The sequence below is a fragment of the Lycium barbarum genome, chromosome 10 (assembly GCF_019175385.1).
Source record: "Lycium barbarum isolate Lr01 chromosome 10, ASM1917538v2, whole genome shotgun sequence".
NCBI classification, from domain to species: Eukaryota; Viridiplantae; Streptophyta; class Magnoliopsida; order Solanales; family Solanaceae; genus Lycium; species Lycium barbarum.
Genome location: NC_083346.1, coordinates 78,648,885 through 78,669,958, shown reverse-complemented (window position 1 = coordinate 78,669,958; position 21,074 = coordinate 78,648,885). Strand labels below are relative to the sequence as shown.

At 38.5% G+C, this 21,074-nt stretch overlaps 1 protein-coding gene across 1 annotated transcript; it reads left to right on the top strand.

Annotated features, from left to right (window-relative positions):
- The first annotated feature begins 927 nt into the window (after positions 1-927).
- Positions 928-20,075, top strand: LOC132614213 (uncharacterized). The gene is given in 6 exon segments (XM_060328617.1): positions 928-1,373; positions 8,431-8,587; positions 13,016-13,066; positions 13,234-13,326; positions 19,682-19,715; positions 19,718-20,075. Coding segments are annotated over 6 exon segments (663 nt in total). The 5' UTR covers positions 928-1,224; the 3' UTR covers positions 19,897-20,075.
- The last annotated feature ends 999 nt before the right edge of the window (positions 20,076-21,074 follow it).

Below are 21,074 nucleotides of genomic sequence, written 5' to 3'. Positions count from 1 at the left end.
TCACCTAAAGTGTCTAGATAGAACACGGGGTACTTGAGATGTTCAAGTGAAAAATCTTGACGACCACAGAGCTGCCGATTGGTTTGGACAAATTAAAACTTTGGACAAAGTGGCATGACCGTTCAAATTGGGACACTTCCACATTCAATGTCACATCTCACTAACACCTCAAACATGTCCCAGAGTCAAATTTGAGCAGTAAAATTACTTCTAGTATATAATTATTTATAAATTCTTACTCACAGAGTTTGGTACGAGGGACAGGGATAATTAATTCTGCTTTTTAAATTTGAGATGAATTTATCTTACGTTTTGTTAAGATGAAATTGCGGTATAACTAATCTTGTGATTAGTTATTTCGGGATAAGGTGGGATAACAGTGTCGGTAAGAACTTACCCACAACGGGTGTTTACACCAAACCAGTGGATGCGTGACAGGTTTTGCATATATATGTATATACCACTTGACCATGGTTAATTAATACTCTCTCTGTTTCAATTTATGTGAACCCATTTGAATGGGCACGGAGTTTAAGAAAGAAGAGAAGACTTTTAAATCTGTGGTATTAAATGAGTCACATATATTTTGTGTAGTTATAAATCATTGCATAAAGGTGAATTATTTCCAAATATAAAAAATGATCATTCTTTTTGGCACAGGTTAATAAGAAAATAAGTTCACATAAATTGAAACGAATGGAGTATATATAGTCACTTCATTAAATTACTTAATCATGATAAATTGCATTAAATTTTATGTAAACACCCAATGTGGATAAATATTTACCACAATCTTAAAATAACTAATCCAAAATAATTAATTCCGGAATAACTATTTACCACAATCTTAAAATAACTAATTCCAAAATAATTAATTCGGGAATAACTTGTTCCCCGACCAAACTACCCCCTTAATGTTTTCCTGTTACGTTGCTTTACCTACCTACGCTTCCATAAACTGAAATTAGGCTCAATATGGTGCAAAAGAATATTCTATGATTATTATTATGATCAAACCATGTGGCTGCCTTCTTCCTTTGAGCTCCATTTTCAATTCTTACACAAACAAGAAAAGAGCATAATTCACAAGATCCCTTGTTATTGCTTCCTCTATATACCCAAATCTTAGATTATTTTTTTTTTTCCAAAAAATAAAATTTTGTAAATCTGAGTCGTGGAATTAAATCTGCTAAAAATTCAAGAATCAGTTAGATTAAGAGGGAAATGGATAAGATGACGGGTACAACAGTAACAACGTCTGCAACAACGACAACAACAGCAATGGGATCATCTTCAATATTCACAAATTATCCACTTTTGTCTGCTTTAATTGCCTTTGCTCTTGCCCAATCCATTAAGCTCTTCACTTCATGGTATGTGTCCCCTTTTTTACTTTTTTTATTATATAGATTCATGTGTGTGTTTATTTTGTTCAAAGAAATCTTGTGATTTGGATTCAATAACAGAATTGTCTGTAAAGATGTTTGATACTATTTGGTCCTTAAACTTGGGCATTTTTTTTTTTTGACAATGTAAACTTGGGCATTGTTAACTCTGATTCAGATTGTTAACTTATTATATTAAATGCTTTAGGACCTTATCCCGCATTCAGATGAGGATCTTGCCATTCACACCTGGTTCAACGTAGCCTTCTTCCGGTATATATGTGTTTAAACAAATACAACAACAACAATAAGATACCCAGTATTATCCCACAATTGGGGTCTGGGGAGAGTGGGGTGTACGCAGACCTTACTCCTACCTTTTTTGTGGGATAGAGAGGTTGTATCCGATAATCCTCGGCTAAAGAAATCATTTTTCAGTGCAGGTTTGAAAGAAAAGCCAGAGTAGAAAGCTATAATGAAAATAATGAAGAAAGAAAAGTACTGACAGTAAAAATAGTAAAAATAACCAAAGTATAAGAAACAACAGTAGTAATAAAATTTGAAGACTAAGATAAAGATAGCATAATAATAATACTACTGGTAAAGGGACAGATCGGTGCTCAAGCTAGAGCCCAGCTCTACCACAGGGAAGAGATAAAACGCTCGACTACCTACTACCGTCTAGGCGTCTACCCTAATACTCGGCCTCCATGCTCTCGTATCTAGGGTCATGTCCTCAGCGAACTGAAGATGTTCCATGTCCTGTCTAATCACCTCTCTCCAATTCTTCCTCGGTGTACCTCTACCTCTCCTTAAACCTATCATCGCCAACCTCTTGCACCTCCCCATTGGGGCATCTGTGCTCCTCTTCTTCACATGCCCGAACCATCTCAGTCTCACTTCCCGCATCTTGGCCATCACGGAGGCTATTCCTACCTTGCCTCGTATATCTTCGTTCCTAATCTTGTCTCTCCTAGTATGCACACACATCCATTTACGCATCCTTATTTCTGTTACCTTCATCTTCTGAACGTGAGAATTCTTGACTGGCCAACACTCAACTCCGTACAACATATTCGTTCTAACAACCACTCTATAGAATTTACCTTTAAGTCTCGGTCGCACATTCTTATCACATAAAACACCTGATGTGAGGCTCCATTTCATCCACCCCGCTCCAATACGATGTGCGACATCCTCGTCGATCTGCCTATTTCCTTGGATTATAGACCCAAGGTACTTGAAGCTCCCTCTCTTGGGGATGACTTATTTATCAATCGTCACTTCCCCATCCGCCTCCTATGATAGTAGCAGAAATCGAAAGGCAATAAGCTATAGGATAATTGGAGAATCCAGTGGAGGAGAAGCAGCAGCATTGGAGAATCAATACTTTTGTCCATCAGGTAAAGAGGGGTAATCTTTGTGGTGAAGTACAAGAATCCCATAAATATAGGGATTTTATTGAAAGACAGCACATGGGCTGTACTGTAGTGACAACTGGTGGCTCAAATAAGGGGGAATCATGTGACTTGCACATGCAATTTTTAAATGAACTTGCAGTCACCGGCCTCACACACAAGTCCATATCAGGGGTCTCTTCAAAAAAGAAAATTGGGCCTGATTTTGCAAGCCAAGTCATTTTTAATGACTTACAAGGCCCAAATCTCTCTATTTCCACTTGGCGACATAAGGACTGTTTCATAGAAGCTCTGGAACTTCCAGTTCAGAGTTCTACATATGCAAACTCAAGAGGTATAGAAGAAACAAACACTTATGCAGATATGGTGATGAATTCTAGTGAGCTGGTGATTGGGGAGAGTTCGAAGAAGACAGTGGGGACTGAAACTCAAGTCGAGGAAAGGGTTCATGAAAGGGGGACAGTGGAAGAAGGGTCAATTGAGTTAGTAAATTAAAATTTGATCAGCGCTATCGAGAATTGGGAGGTAAAAGAGGCTTAACCATTTCTTATTCTTCAGCAACAAGCTATCATGGATAAAAAAAAAAAGACTTCAATCTGGGTACAACAAATTATGATTAAACTGGGGAAAATGCTGGGGGCTGATTTTTAGAGTCATGAAGAAGAGGCACTGGAATTATTGCTGCAAATTGATAGTGCCAGACAAGCTAGACAAATGGAGTCTCAACCTGTAAGCAAGAAGACAAGATTCAAAGGTGCACATGAATTAAAAAATCTGGTGGATTTTGATGTTAAGTTCAAAGATAGTGGGAGTAGGAGCAAGGGGAGGAACACTCTATCTATTTCTTGATGCAATTCAAACTTGTGTCATCGAACGTAAGGGTTTTGAATGACAGGGACAAAAGAAGATTGGTGAAAAGCTTGGTGATAGATTGGTATGCAAACATCATATGTTTTAAGGAAACCAAGTTAGAGGGGGATATAACAGAGATGGTGATGCAGATTTGGGGAGGAAGATGGGTAAGAAGTGCTTGTGTGGAGGCTAGTAGAACAAGAGGAGGGATAATGATGATGTGGGATAGTAGAATCTAGAAGGGAGAAATTCTGGAAGTAGGTACTCATACTCTGACCTGCAAATTGCAAATTTGAGGCACAGCTTCAGAATTTTTCTTGTCATGTTACAGGGGTTTATGCTCCTAATAACTGTATTGAAAGAAGGTTAGTTTGGGAAGAGATTGGGTCAGTCAGGGGACTAATGGAAGGACCTTGGGCTGTATGTGGGGACTTTAATGCAACTAGATTCATATCAGAAAAGAGAAATTGTGTTAGAAGAACAAGGGGCATGAGGGAATTCTCTGACTTCATAGAAGACATGAACTTAGTTGACCTTCAACTAGAGGATGCCATTTTCACTTGGTTTATAGGAGACAATCAAGAAATAGCCTCTAGAATTGATAGGATACTGATTTCTGAAGAGTGGGATGATAGCTTTAGCAACCTGAAACAAGTCCCTCTTCAAAGATTGATATCAGATCATGTCCCAATTTCTTTACAGGGTGGTTCATGGAACAAAAACAAACTACTTCAAATTTGAAAATTGGTGGTTAGGTATTGAAGGTTTCTTTGACAGAATCAAGGAGTGGTGGAACGCATTTAACTTCACTGGAAGACCTGACTTCATACTGGCTTGTAAGCTGAAGCTTTAAAAACCAAACTTAAGGAGTGGAGTAAAAGTGAGCATGGAAATCTGGGTTCACAGAGGAAGAACTTGCTAAGAAAGATGGCAGAGTTGGATGCAGTTCTAGAAGATAGAATGCTAACAGAAGAGGAGACTGTTAGAAAGGCATCAACACTAATGGAATATGAAGAACTGATTAAAAATGAAGAAATTTCATGGAGGCAAAGATCAAGATCACTATGGCTAAAAGAGGGAGACAGAAACACAAAGTTCTTCCACAAAATGGCCAATGCTCATAAAAGGTATAACAACATTGATCAACTACTTGCTGAGGGGGAACTGACTCAAGTCCCGGCTAAAATTGAAGAAGAAATATTTTAGTATTATCAGAATTTATACTCTGAAACAACACAGTGGAGACCAGTCAGTCAGTTTACTAATTTTTCAGTATTGACAGAGGAAGAAAAGGAGTCTCTTCAAGGAAACTTTGAGGAGAATGAAGTGCTGAGGTGTTTACAAATGTGTGCAGCTGACAAAGCCCCTGGTCCAGATGGTTTCACCATGGGATTCTATATCAAATGTTGGGAGGTGTTAAAGCAGGATATCATGAAGGCCTTTCAGAACTTTTATGAACAAGAAATGTTTGAAAAAAGCTTTAATGTCACCTTTATTTCCCTTATACCAAAAAAGAAAGGGGCAAAAGAGCTGAGGGATTTCAGGCCTATTAGCTTGATAGGCAGCATTTACAAGTTATTTTCCAAGGTGCTAACGGAAAGATTGAAAGGGGTAATGGCTAAACTGGTAGACTTGCAACAAATGACCTTCATCAAAGGCAAATCATGGATGCTGTCTTGGTAGCAAATGAAGCTGTGGATTCCAGATTAAAGCAGAAGAAACCTGGTATTCTATACAAGCTTGACATTAAGAAAGCTTATGATCATGTTAACTGGGGCTATTTACTGAGTCTTATGGAGAGGATGGGTTTTAGGCCGAAATGGATGCATTGGATCAAATTTTGTATATCAACAGTAAGCTTCTCAGTTCTGATAAATGGTTCACCAGCAGGATTTTTCAGAGCACAAAGAGTTCTTAGGCAAGGAGATCCTTTATCATCTTTTCTGTTTTTAATAGACATGGAGGGTCTCAACAAGATGGTTAAAACAACAAATGTTAATGGTTGGATAAGAGGTTTTGATGTTTCTAGAGAAGGTAGGGAAAGCTTGGAGATAACTCATATCCAATATGCAGATGATACCCTTATATTCTGTGATGCAGAAGAAGAACAACTCAAAATTTTGAGGGTGATTCTGGTTCTCTTTGAAGGTTTATCTGGCCTCCACATCAATTGGAGGAAAAGTTTCTTGTATCCTATCAATGAAGTACCAAACATGGAGCTGTTAAATGCAATCCTAGGAGGTGAAGTTGGTGCTCTACCAACCACCTATCTTGGAATGCCTTTGGGAGCTAAGTCTAAATCCACATGAATTTGGAATAATGTGATTGAGAAGTGTGAAAAGAAACCGGCAAGTTGGAAGTCTCAATATTTGTCTTTTGGGGGTAGGTTGACTCTCATTAACTCTGTCCTTGATGCCCTGCCAATATACATGATGTCTCTGTTCCCAATTCCAGCAGGGATTATCAAGGCTGGATAGTATCAGAAGGAATTTCCTTTGGCAGGGGAATAAAGAAAGGAAAGGATACCACTTAGTAAAATGGAAATCACTGTTACTTGGAAAGAGATATGGGGGATTAGGAATCAAGAACCTGGAGATACATAGCAAGGCCCTTAGAATGAAATGGCTATGGAAGTACAACAATGAAAATCAACTTTTATGGGGGAATGTCATCAGAGCTAAGTATGAGAAGGAGAACAATTGGATGACAAAGACTGTTACTACACCATATGGTGTAAGCTTGTGGAGGTCCATCAGAGTTTTATGGGATGAATTCAAGCTTGAAACTAAAATTAAAGTGTGCAATGGGGAAAAGACCGACTTCTAGAAAGATGATTGGCATGAAGCAGGCAACATGAGAGTACTCTTTCCAGACATTCATAATCTAGTCCTAAATCAGCAGAGGACTATAGCAGAACTTTGGACACCTCAAGGATGGAGTTTTATTTTCAGAAGACAACTAAATGATTAGGAAATTCCACGAGTGGCTGAATTTTTCAGCACAATAGAACAATTTAGTGGATTGGAAGCAAGTCAAGATGTGTTATGGTGGTAGAATAGTAGCAGGGGATCTTTGCCTACAGAAGAATGAATCAGTCCAATCTACAGCTACACAATTGGCCCTGGAAACAAATCTGGAAAACAAAAATCCCATACAAAGTTGCTTGCTTTGTATGGTTGCTGGCTAAGGAACACAAGACAATCTGATGAGAAGGGGGATGCCTTTATGTTCCAGATGTTTCTTTTGTGGTGAAGATTTAGAGACAGTTAACCATCTATTTCTACACTGCAAGATTACAGGACAGCTTTGGAGACTATTCTTAAATCTAAAAGGCATTTCATGGACTATGCCTGGAAAGATTACAGAAGCACTTCAAAGTTGGGAGGAAGCAGGTTTGCAGGCAAAGAACAGAGGTAGATGGAGAATTGTCCGAGCAAGTATTTGGTGGACTATTTGGAAGGAGAGGAATTCTAGATGTTTTGAGAATGTAGAGAATGGTATGCAAAAGATCAAGCTGAATTGTCTTTTGATCTTATGATTTTGGTGTAATCAGGTTTACTCAAATGAGACTATTTCCATCATTGATGTTTTAGATTCAATATAGGAACATGACAGTAAAGTAATGGAGTTCTTATGTAAATATGGTTTCAGTACAACCCATGTACTGTTTTGCTCAGATGAAATGTAGATACAATTACCAGTTTCAAAAAATAAGCTATAGGATAATGCTACGCCTACTAGTATAGGAAGTCTGCGAGACAACGCTCTACTGCCTACTAACCTTCTACCCTAATCTGTGTCTTTAGATAGGAGGCTGTGGAGGACACGGATTGGGGTTGAAGGTTAGTAGGTAGTAGAGCGTTGTCTCACGGACTTCCTATATTAGTAGGCATAGCATTATCCTGTAGCTTATTGCCTATCGATTTCTGCTACTATTTGTTGTCTCTTGTGCTTTGATTGTCGTATTAGTTGTTGTAGTTACTGATTCCTTTTTTCATAATGCTTTGTTATGCTTTCTTTTATATTTTGCAATGACTTCTTTACTTCTGTTAATTCTTGTCTGGCCTTATTTGAAAGACCTTTTCTTGAGTCGAGGGTCTATCGGAAACAACCTCTCTACCTCCTAAGGTAGGGGTAAGGTCTGCGTACACTCTACCCTTCCCAGACCCCACTTGTGGAAATATACTGGGTATGTTGTTGTTGTTGTTGTATATGAAATAATAGATTGCACCCACTTCAAGGACATTTTCTCTAAAATAGGTATCCGTGTTAGGAATAGGGAAGTCGCACTAAAGAGAGTGTCAGGGACTTGACAAAGGTGAAAAAATAGGGCACCAAAAGCCCAAGCAGGAGGCAAAGGAGAGTAGAATGATGTGTAGATTGATGCCACTCATCAAGAGCTTGGTTAAGTGTCTAAGAACGAACTTTTTTGCTGGTTGGATCTGAATCTGCTCTGTAATTATCTGGTTTCTGTCTTTTTCCGCCTCTTCCACGTTATTGCCTGGGTTCATTTGATGAAATACGATATTCCTAGACAGAAGAGTTAGTTATGTTTACAACCAATAGAAGGATTCTACTAATGGAAAGTTAACTGTCACATTGGTATTTTTCATTATTATTGGCATTTCAAAGGTATATTATCTGCTTATATTACAAGTGTCTCCTATTGAGTCACATGAAGATGCAAAATCAAAAAGAACTCTTGATTACATGATTTAATGAATAATGAGAGATGAGGCATTATGAATGTGGTAGTGAAAAGGGATTACTTACAGGTACAAGGAAAGACGATGGGATCTTAAGCAACTTGTTGGATCTGGTGGAATGCCATCATCGCATTCAGCAACTGTAACTGCTCTAGCTGCAGCTGTTGGTTTGCAGGACGGCTTCGGGGGAGCACTCTTTGCTTGTGCATTAGTTTTAGCATGTGTGGTATCATCTCTCTCTCTCTCAATTATATGTATCATTATTGAACTTCGATCTCTTCCATATATAAACTTATCGCACTATAGAAAGATACAGTTCTCAGCTTGTACATGTCCCAACACTAGAATTCAAATGTTAATTTTTTTGTGCCTGTAAGATTTTGTACATGCCTCATCTCAGAAAACTCAAATTTTATGTATTAGTGCCTTTAAGAGTTGTTGCTCTTTACTGGTTAGGTTATTTATGCACAACATATCACCTCTGGTTAGAGGGATCTTTCATGGAATTAGTTATATAGGATTATGGTGCAGTCTGTTTAAATATTAAACCTGAATATGGGGTTGTTGCCTGTGACAGTCACAATAATTTTATCTAACCTTATAACTTTCAAACACTTTTTTAAGATTAACTATTGAATCCTACTCTTTCTTATGCAATAAAGCAAAGTTGAACGGCACTATAATGCCTAGATTTGAATCTCTCGTGTTCACTAGAAGTACCAAGAATGAAGCCTAAGCCCTGAAGCAAGGTGTGAAGAACTAAGGCGTGCATCGTAGCAAATGTTTGGCAACCACATATTAAAGAAGAAATGATTAATTTATGTGGCCCATGAGCTCTAGTATGAAAAGGGAGCACCAAAAATAATCTAATGGTCAAAACAATAGATTAATTTTTAGGAAAATGTTTATGGATAAAAATATTGATCATAAGGAGTAGGAAACTAGAAATTAGTATAAGAAAACTAGTATCTCAATCTAATTTAAGCACTTGAAATTGCATCTTTGCATCTGAACCCAAAAACATAGATGACTGTTTGACACGATTGGCATGGTTTTTTACTTCATAATCCCTTAGTTGCAGATGCTTCAATTCCAGTTCTCATATTTATAGTTATTTTCTCTTTTGTTTACATACATACATCGGTAAATGACATGTTGTAATTGCGTTTTGCGCTGAAAGTTCCGAAAGATGTTGGCAGTTTCTTACACTTGTAGCTTTTAAAAAATACTACTTTTTGGAACCCAAGGGTGTGGCCTAGTGGTCAATGAAGTGGGAGGAGAACCATGATATCTTAGGTTCAAATCTCAATAGAGTTACCTAGTACCTGTTGCTGGTGGGGGGTGGCATCCTTAGGAATTAGTTGAGGTGCGCACAAGCTAGCCCGGACACCACGGTTATTAAAAAAAAAAAATACTACTTTTCTGTCAAAATCAACTTTTACTGGTAGGTGCATCTATTTAAAAATTTTGCAGAGAGAGAGAGAGAGAGAGTTAAAATGAAAAAGATAAAGTGGTTAACAAGTGCAAGAATTTAGAATTCTGTTACCTTGTAAAGACAAAGTGCAAGAATTTAGAATTTTTGATGTTTCTTTACTACATTGCATATTAATATACATCATCAAACCTTAACCATTTAACATAAACAAATTTCAAAGAAGAACAAATTTATTTTTGATGTTCGAAGGAAATAAAGTCAATAAAAAGTAAAATAAAAACATCAACTTTATCAAAAAAAAAAAAAAATCAACTATAAATTTTCTCTATCCTAGTGCTACCTTGTTAAGCTTGTGGTATCATTGTTGAATTATTGAATAGAAGTTGAAATGTTCAAAGAAATTGAAGCTTTTAATTATGGTTCAAAGAAAAAATTTGATTGGAGTAGGAGTTGTGCTAGACTTGTTAAATAGGGAGATTGATAGACAGAATCTACGCTGTTATGGTGACGGCCTGACAGGTACACTGGGAAATGTTTAAGGATAAAAGAATCTAAAATACCACCACTCAGAAAGATCATTGGGGATGTCTACTTCTGGAAAAAGGAGATAGTAAGGGAGAAAGTAACTAAACCTCACTTGTACTCAACAAAATCCATCAAATTTGACTTAAGATCACAAGTCTTGAAGTTAATTTTTGCATGTTTACTATGTAGGATGTGGATCTTGCCTTAATATCGACCAAGTCTTATCAGCTATCTGTGAAAGACACAACAATGGTTCTCGTGGTTGTATGGTTCTCGTGGTTGATACCATTGTTTTGCCATCTGTCACGACCCAATTTGCCTTAGCCGCGATGGCACCTAAACCAACCCATTAGGCGAACCTGAAAAGCAATAACAAGTCAACATGATATTTAAGAGACAAGAATAAGTCTAAAAGCAGTAAAATGTCATACGAACACAAGTCTAGAACCAGTAGAATGCGGAAAACCATTACAAACCCCAGAATTTGGTGATACAACTCACGAGCCTCTAAGATAATAGAATAATACATCTGATTCAACATAGCAATATTGTCTGGAATAGAAGAACAGAGTAGAAAGTGGACTCCAAGGTGCTGCGAATAGGACCAAGTAGCTCACCAGGCAGTCTCCAATCAGCTCCTGGGCTCTACTAGTGCACGGATCAGTATATACGCAGCATGAAATGTAGTATGAGTATACCAACACGTACTCAGTAAGTATAATCAACCACCCGAATCAAGATAGTGGCGGGGGTTGGTCTGAAAATACTAACTTAAATAACATGTGCAATGCATATATAATCTCAATAGAAGTAAAGCACAAAAACAACAAGATAAGGTATGTACAGATACAACATATTAAGATATGCACCAATTACGAGTCAAAAATCAAGTATGTATGATAAAGACTCAACCTTTACCAAACACCGGCGCTCCCAGCGCTAACAATCATGCGTGTACATTGCCCGAGTGACCTGGGTGATACAGTTACTCATGAGGGATGGATCCATATCCACATGTTGAACAGACAACTCACGTTCCATAACATAATCAGCACGAATAGCTCACGTGCCATAGTCACATCTAGGTGTGAAATCATGTATAGCAATTACGACCCCGGTATCTGCATATATTCGGTACCCCCATATACATAGTATCAATTTGTGAAAATTTCCTAATTGAGGTCAAAATCTTAATTTATCTCGGTCCGGGGTAACTTTAACCTTCGTGAACCGCTTTCCCACGCTCTAAATCAATCACACAAGCTCGGTCTATTTAAAAGAATACTCCTTCTAGGTTAGACGAATCCATTGATGTCAATTTCATGTTTTTAGATTTAGGGTGTTTGGATTGGCTTTTAAAAAGTAACTTATATTTTTGTACTTTTTGGCCTAAAAGTAAGTGCTTTTAAGCACTTTTTATCTTTACCAAACACCACAAAAAATAGAAAAGAGCTTAAAAGCCAATAAGCAGTTTAAATAAGCCAATCCAAACACACACCCTCTTAGTCGAAGTCAAAGTCAACCCCTAGCTCCGTGGTCAAACCCCGAAATGGATTATGTTCCTGGGTTACCCATAATCCACTAGTCCAAATTTATGATTAAATTTCTACTCCGACGTCAATTCGATGTTCAAATCCCAGTTTGGTGTTTCTAGACCTTAGACCCAAAGTCCGAATTTCTACATTCAATTTCATGTTTTAGACACCCACATCTAGCAGAAAAACATGCATAATCGTTAGGAGCCTAGGATAAATGTCGAATCGTTACCTCAAAACTAGAAGTCGAATCCAAGTCCAAATTCCCCTTCAACCCATAGCTTAGGTCGGTCCAAAATTGTGTTGGATTGTCAACAATCCCAAAAACAGCCCTTTTATACTTCAGGTTTCATCGTAATTGTGGTGGCTAGCCTGCAATTACGGCATCACAAATGTGGTTTGTCCACTTCTAGCCACTTCTGCAATTGCTATGGTCAGTCCGCAATTGCGGTATTTACATCAGCAATTGCGACGAGCTAGACCAAAATAAAATCTGCAACATGCTGAAAATCGATTTCTTTCCCAAAACTCATCCGAGGCCATCAAATCCCTACTCGAACCATCCCAACCGAGTCGCAAAACATTATATGGACCTATGAGAAGTCTCAAAACAAGGAACGGGATGCAAATACGCAAAAAGAGGGGTTGTTTGTTACACCATTAGATTTACCTTCTTCATTAAAATTGATCCTGTGATTAAAATGAATGCAGCCCTGACTGCTGGTAATCGGAAGGGTCCTTTTTGTTCCTGTGTGCTCTCTTGGTTTAAGAGACATAGTTACACTTAGAGTTGGTCAAGATGTCATATGAAAACCACCCATCTAATTTTTTCCAAAAGTAGCCTTTCATTTTGTTTTGTTGGGAAGGTGGGATTAATATAATACTTTGATTATACATTTGATCCAAACCTGACTGTAAGAAAAGATCCTTCTTATGTATTGTCCAAGAGTAAGTCTAGGGGCTGATACAGCCTTGCTTTTGGCCAATGATGTCCTCTTTCGTGATTATCTAATACTATTCCCTAAATTTACCTGTTTTCACAAAAAACAAAAAAAAAAAAAAAAAAACAACTATTCCCTAATGAAGAAACTGAGAATTTGGTCTTTTGTTGCATTTCTGGTAACCAAGAGATCTCTAATGTCGTAAATTCTTGTGGCAGGTCATGTATGATGCCACGGGTGTAAGATTACATGCTGGACGTCAAGCAGAGGTGTGACTCACATGCATGCTCCCTTGCTTACATTTTGTCTACAGGAATTTCCAAGCAGAAATTTCTATCCTTCAGTACTTTTAGAATAGCACTAATCAATTGCACAGAAATTTCAGTAAACATATAAAAACATTTAGCTATAACTCTCTCTTCTTTTTCTTTTTCAGGTCCTGAATCAAATTTTGTATGAACTTCCTTCTGAACATCCTCTTGCAGATAGCAGACCATTACGAGAACTCCTTGGTCACACTCCTCCTCAGGTTTCTTTGTTTAACTTTGCTTAAAAAATACTTGTAAAATGTCATTAATCCTTATCCACTGTAAAGAACTTTCTGAAATTGAACTCCCTCCCCCGCCCCATTTTGCCTTGTTCACAAATTTCTTTTAATCTTGTTTCTTTGGCTTACGTCATTCTGTATTCTCTTTATTTTCCTTATGTCTGTGGGAATATCAGTTTCAATTTCAAAATATAATTAATTTAAGTACTCGATCATTTTCTTGTCTGAGGGGTGGAGGGGCAGGGAGCACATGAATGACAATGCTGTACATGTGTGTGTATGCAGTCTGTCCTTGTGAAAAGTCTGCTTAGGTCGGAATCCTTCATGGCAAACTGACTATGGATAGTACCTCTTTCCTATCGTCTTTCCAACAAAAAGGCAGCCCGGTGTACAACCGTGTTAGCAGGGTCCGGGGAAGGGCTGCATCCCAAGGGGTCTGATGTAGACAGCCTACCGTAATGCAAGCATTAGTGGCTGCTTCCACAGCTCGAACCGGTGACCTATAGGTCACGCAGAGACAACTTTACTGTTGATCCAACAGTAGATCTGTTAGGAACCCAGAAACGTTAAGCTGTAAATTTCCCAAAACAACACAAAAATAATAACACACTTCACTGTTATTTATTTCCAGCAATAAACAGAACAAGTTTACAAATAGACAAACAACATCTGAGAATGATAATTCACCCAACAACCAAGGTGTTTCGAGGAACCTTATCCTCCAGACTAACCACAGAGAAAACCTACTCAAAAACTACAGAATAAACTGCCTATCTTCCCTTAATAACCATCCTAACTTCTAAGTAACTGCTATTAATACATATACATAATAATACTTAAATAAAACAATAATATTTAGGCCTTATTTTACCCTTCTTCCTGCGATTATAGACTTTAGTAATAGCAAGTCTAACAATACCCGCCCCAACGAGTTTCACCTTGTCCTCAAGGTGAATGAGGAAACTGAGCATCAATAACTTCATAGGTTTCCCAAGTGTACTCAAAATTAGGCAAGTCCTTCCACTTAATCAAAATCTCTTTGGAGCCATTCAAAAGTGCCCGACAATCTATCACACTTTCGGGTTGTACTAGCATTTCAAGTTCTTCAGATAAGATAGGAGGGAGTCGTTGAACTGGAGTAGAATCCCTCACAGCACGCTTTAGCCAAGAAACATGAAATACGGGATGCACCCGTGAATACAACAACAACAACAACAACAACAACGACGACAACAACAAGCCCAGTATAATCCCACTATGTGGGGTCTGGGGAGGGTAGAGTGTACGCAGACCTAACCCCCACCTTGAAAGGTAGGGCGGCTGTTTCCGAAAGACCCTCGGCTCAAGAGATGAGAAAAAAAGAGGAAAAGCGACTTCACCAATTTTGCTTAAGACAGTATATGGCCCATAGTAACGAGGGCTTAACTTCTCATTAACCTTTTTAGCAAGTGAACGAAGCTTGAAAGGTTGCAAGCGAAGATAAACCAAATCACCGGGCTGGAACACCACTTCATGTCGCTTAGCATCATCATAGAATTTCATTTTAGCTTGAGCATGGGTCAGATTAGCTTTGAGTTCATCCAAGATAGTGTTGCGAGCAGCGAGCTGCTGGTTGACCTCTTCAACAGTAGAAATTTCATCAGTGAACCGCAACACGGAGGGAGGATCTCGTCCATATAAAGCTCTAAGAGGGGTCATCTTGGTGGAACCATGGTAAGTGGTATTGAACCAAAATTTAGCCCAAGGAATCCATCTTGGCCATTGTTTTGGATGTGCCTCTGCAAAACAACGTAAGTAAGTCTCCACGGAGGTTGACAACCTCTGTTTGACCATCTGTTTGAGGGTGATAACCTGAGCTCAATTTGAGGCTAGTACCGGAAAGCTTGAATAATTCTTGCCAGAAGTGGCTGACAAAAACCCAATCTCGGTTTGAAACAATAAACTTGGGAAAACCATGCAAACGTATCACCTCACGAACAAATAGTTCAGCAACACTCTTTGCTGTATATGGATGAGATAAGAGAAGAAAATGGCTATATTTAGTGAAATGTTCCACCACAACAAGTATATCATGTCCCATGGCGTTTGGTAACCCGCTGATGAAATCCGTAGCAATATCGTCCGAAACTTGAGTAGGAATAGGTAATGGCTGCAGCAAGCCAGTGGGGCTAAGGGCTTCATACTTGTTCTGCTTGCAAACTTCACAACTAGCCACAAAGTTTTGTACATCCCTTTTGATTCCATTCCAATACAACACTTGTGAAATGCGGTTTTATGTCCGGAAAAAGCCCGAGTGACCCCCTGTAGGTGAGGAATGAAATTCCCTAAGAAGCATAGAAATATATAATGACGACCGGGGAATCACCAGCCTACTTTTGAAAAATAGGCAGCCATTTCTTAGAGCATAATTCGGTCGTGAAGCCGGGTCTTGAAGCAAATCTTGTGTCAATTGATGGAGTTGATTGTCTTGTTGAATTTCTATGGAAAGATCATCTAAGGTACTGCTGCGTAAAACAGAAAAAGCCATGAAATGAAATTGGCGGGACAAGGCATCAGCTGCCTTATTTTCACTACCTGGTCGATATTGAATCTCAAAATCAAATCCCATCAACTTGGTGATCCATTTTTGTTGCTCTTCTGCCATAGCATGCTGGTCCATAAGAAACTGGAGACCTCGTTGATATGTTCGTATAATGAAATGTCGACCCATCAAGTAATGACGCCACTTTTGTACAGCAAAAACAATGGCCATTAACTCCCTCTCATACACTGATTTAGATTGAGCTTGAACAGAAAGTCCTTGGCTAAGAAAAGCGATGGGATGACCTTCTTGCATTAGGACAACACCAATCCCTAATCCTGAAGCATCTGTCTCAACGACGAACACCTTGTTAAAATCGGGTAGTGCTAAAACCGGCAAAGTGACCATAGCCTTCTTAAGAGAATCAAAAGCTAACTGGGCTTCTTTATCCCAACAAAAAGCATCTTTCTTTAGCAATTGTGTGAGCGGCCTGGCTATTTTCTCATAGTCACGAACAAATTTCCTATAGTAACCGGTGAGTCCCAAAAATCCCCGCAAACCTTTAACATCTTTGGGACTTGGCCAATTAACCATGCTTGTTATTTTGGCAGGATCCGCTGAGACTCCACTCGTAGAAATAATATGTCCCAAATACTCCAGTTGTTGTCCAAAATGACATTTCTTTCGATTGACAACCAAGTTATGATGTTTTAAAATTTTGAGCACCTCTCGCAAATGATCCAAGTGAGTAGAAAAATTTGCACTGTAAACCAATATGTCATCAAAAAAGACCAATAGAAACTTACGTAAGTAAGGCCGAAATATCTCATTCATCACGGCTTGAAAAGTAGATGGAGCGTTAGACAACCCAAATGGCATGACCAAAAACTCATAGTGGCCTTCATGTGTACGAAAAGCTGTCTTTGCTACATCCTCCTTGCAAACCCGGATTTGATGGTACCCAGATCTTAGCTCCAACTTCGAAAATATTGTGTAACCCCCAAGCTCATCCAGTAACTCGTCGATTGCTGGAATTGAGAATTTATCGGGAACAGTAATCTTATTAAGAGCCCGATAATCCACACAAAATCGCCAACTGCCATTTTTTTTTTTGCGAAAACCAGCAACACTGGGCTAGAGAATGGACTTGTACTTGGTTGGATGATACCAACTACCAGCATTTCTCGTACAATTCGCGCAATCTCATTTTTCTGGTAATGAGGGTAACAATATGGACGAATATTGGGTGGATTAGATCCTTGTTTGAGTCGGATAGCATGATCATGACTCCTACTAGGTGGCAGCCCTTTCAGTTCCTCAAATAAAGCTCCAAAGTCTTCCAGTAATTGCTGCAAATCCAAATTCTCTTGTTCTTCCCTTGCTGTTAACTCATTCAAATCAACATAATACCCTTCTCCATCTTTTTGCAAGGCTTTAAATAGAGTTTTGAGTGAAGCCACTGATTTGGACAATGAGGGGTCTCCTCGAACAACTCGTGTTTGCCCCTCTATTTCAAATTTCAGCGTCAATGTTTTGAAATCAGCTTGAATATCCCCCAAAGTCTCCAGCCACTCTAATCCCAACACTACATCGGCACTGCCCAAATTAAAAAGAAAGTAATCCTGTGTTATCCGCACTGTATCAATCCACAATTCCACTCCTTTGCAGCTTCCCCTACTCTTTACTTGTTGTCCATTCCCCACTTCCACCACAAACGGCTTAGTTTCTGTTTGTTTTAACCCTAATACTTCAGCCACTGCGCAAGAGATAAAGTTCGTTGATGCTCCGCTATCAATCAATACAATAACCTTTTTCCCCAGTATTGTTCCCCATACCTTCAAGGACTTACAACAACAACAACAACAACAGCCCAGTGAAATCCCACATCTTGGGGTAAATCCTGCAATAGAGTACAAAGACAACTCCATTAATTTTTGTGACTCCGATTGTCCTTGAACATCTAATTGGTCCATCCCTGCATTAATTATTTCCTCTGAATATTCTTCTATGCCTCCATCTTCGTCGTCCTCTGCTGCTACAATAAGCAGATTTAATTGTTTTGAATTGCACTGGTGATTGGGGCCATATTTTTCGTCGCAGCGAAAACAAAGTCCTTTTCTTAATTTATCCTGAACTCTGCATCAGATAGCCTTTTATATGCTCTTCCACGCCTTGCAGAAGTTTCAGGTCCTGACTGCATGATTTCTCCTCGCTTTTGCTCTTGAAATGTTGTGGTACTGCTGTTGGGCGGGCAGAATGATAAGGTGTTGTGGCTACTCGCACAGGGGAACTTGTAAAACTTCCTCTTTGGCTATTGTCAGTCACTGGAAACTGCATTGAACCCCTGGAAAGAGTCGTACACATATGTCTTGGCAAGTGGGCTTGGCTGAGAGCCTAATTCCTCTCTTCAATACGCTGGCTTTGGTCCATAATTTGGGTTAGAGTTTCTAGCTTGCTAAGATGCAAATCTGCCTTGATCTCCTCTCTCAAACCATTTATAAAAATTCCCATCAAAACTGCATCATCCGCATCTTTCAAAGGTGCTGAAAGTAATTTGAAATCTTCTCTGTATTGGCCCACGCTTCCAGTTTGTTGCAATCCTATCAAAACCTCATATAAGTTCCTTGACAGTAATGGTGTAAATCGTTGGAATATCGCTACTCGAAACACATTCCATGTGACAATCGGCGCTCTTGTCTCCTACCACTGGAACCAATTTAGGGCTCTACCTTCAAGGCAAACAGCAGCAGCCTCCAATTTATTCTTGTCATCAATGCCATTAAAATGAAAATAACGCTCTGCTCTGTTAAGCCACCCATATGGATTATCACCAGAGAATAAGGGAAGTTCCAATCTTCTAGGACGTATTTCATCCCGAAATTGTGGCTGAACTTCTTCTCGGAATCCATCACTTCTGTAATTGTTGTTGTTCTCTGCCATCACATCTGCATCTTTAATTGGATCTTCCTGAACCGCTGATTTTCCCTTCATATGTTGAAGAATTTCAGTGTCATGTTCATCCTTTCTTTGCATCCAGTCTCGTAACTGCCCCAGGTAGTCACGTACTGAACCAATCTCCTTTTGTACTTCATCCATTGTCTTCTCTAATCCTTCAATCCTCCCCTCCATTCTGGTTGACACCATGAAGGCTCGGATACCAAATTGTTAGGAACCCAGAAAACTCTCCAAACGTTAAGCTGTAAATTTCCCAAAACAACACAAAAATAATAACACACTTCACTGCTATTTATTTCCAGCAATAAACAGAACAAGTTTACAAATAGACAAACAATATCTGAGAATGATAATTCACCCAACAACCAAGGTGTTTCGAGGAACCTTATCCTCCAGACTAACCACAGAGAAAACCTACTCAAAAACTACAGAATAAACTGCCAATCTTCCCTTAATAACCATCCTAACTTCTAAGTAACTGCTATTAATACATATACATAATAATAATTAAATAAAACAATAATATTTAGGCCTTATTTTCACCCTTCTTCCTGCGATTATAGACTTTAGTAACAGCAGGTCTAACAAGATCATTATTTACTTCTGACCTTTCTCGTTTTATAGTACACTAAAAATAGTTGTATGAAAAAACCTTACAAAATATTGTCTTGTGGAATAATGCTATTGGTAAAAATTCTTAGTCAACAACCTAATGTTACCTGTCCTGCATAAGAGTGAACTTCACAATGTTATATTAGTGGACATGTATGCTTAACGTTTCCTACATATCACATGATAAACTGTAACAAGTTGAAAGAGTGAATTCTACACAGCTTTATTTTGGAAGTCTTTCCACTGCAGGTTGTAGCTGGTGGATTATTGGGATTGACGACTGCAACGGCTATTCATTTTATCACAGGCTTGGGACATCGAGCATGACACTAAAGAAGCTATTGCTGACTATGTTACAGTATCCGAAATACTTGACATTTGTGATACCACGCCAAAAGTTGCAGATATCTCATTTCACCTCTGAATTGCGCTGGAAGGTATTGTCCGCAGTGGTGCACATTTAGTATTTCAGATACCACATTGCCTCCTAACAGGGTTCAGAAGAATTGCTAATATTCATTTAGGAGTTTATACTACGCCATGTAAATAAATATTGATTATTGAATTTTAGCTACAAAGAACTGCAACCTGTAACTTAAGCTACACACTTTTCGGGAAAGTAGTTACAAGAGTGTTTGCCATCTCTGCTTATGTTCCCCTATATTACCTGAATAACTCAACTACCCCATACCCTAATTCTCTAACCCAACTTCTCCACTTGTCCAATTAATTTGTAAACAACTTTCTTCCCGTTCCTAAATATAGGTAAGCAGATGTATACTGTTCATTTTTTCTGACTAAACATGGTGCAAGTTGGATTATACTATGCCATATTTTTTTTTTTCAAAGAGGTGCAGCCATGACCCCAAGCAAACGAGAAACCAAAATTTAGAGTCAGTAGATTTAAAATGAGTAATTTATTATACGTATCCATTTTAATTTATTATGTATATGTATATTAGCTCGAGGCGAACATATCCGGTTCAATTAAACTCATAAAACCCACTGTAGATCTTCGCTTCCACGGTAGAAATAGAATATAAATAAGGAGATGGTCTTCAATTTTGTCCCCATTTTCTGATTTGTATATAAAATGATCTCAGTAGCATTTAATGAATATTAATCGGACAAAATTACCCCCCGTCCTTCCCACGCTTGCTTCAATCACCAATTCGTATTCTGCAACTTCTTCATCCTCCTCCGTTATAAAATTGACATTGAGTGATCTCAAATTTATTTTATTATTATTACATGGGGGGAGGGGGAGTAGGGGAAGGGGAAATGGGGGAGCGAATTACAACATGCGGATTCGAATCCTTACCAATAAGGTGAAAGTTCCGATAGCCAACCAACTGAGCTATTAAATCCCTACTGATCTCAAATTATATGTTTGAGATGCCAACACTATTCTTAACAAACACCGATAAACAAATCTATGCATTGCAATTTCAAAAATGGTTGATTGTTTTCAAATCTTTTCGATGGACCAAACCAATAATGATAGAAATAGGCTTTTTAAGCATCACCTTGATAGTGTGCACATGAAGAAGCATGAAGCTGCTCTGGTTTCTCATAGAATTTGTTGAGCTGCTTTGATCTGAATATTAATTCAAAATCTTATGGAGTTCTAATGATTGACGAA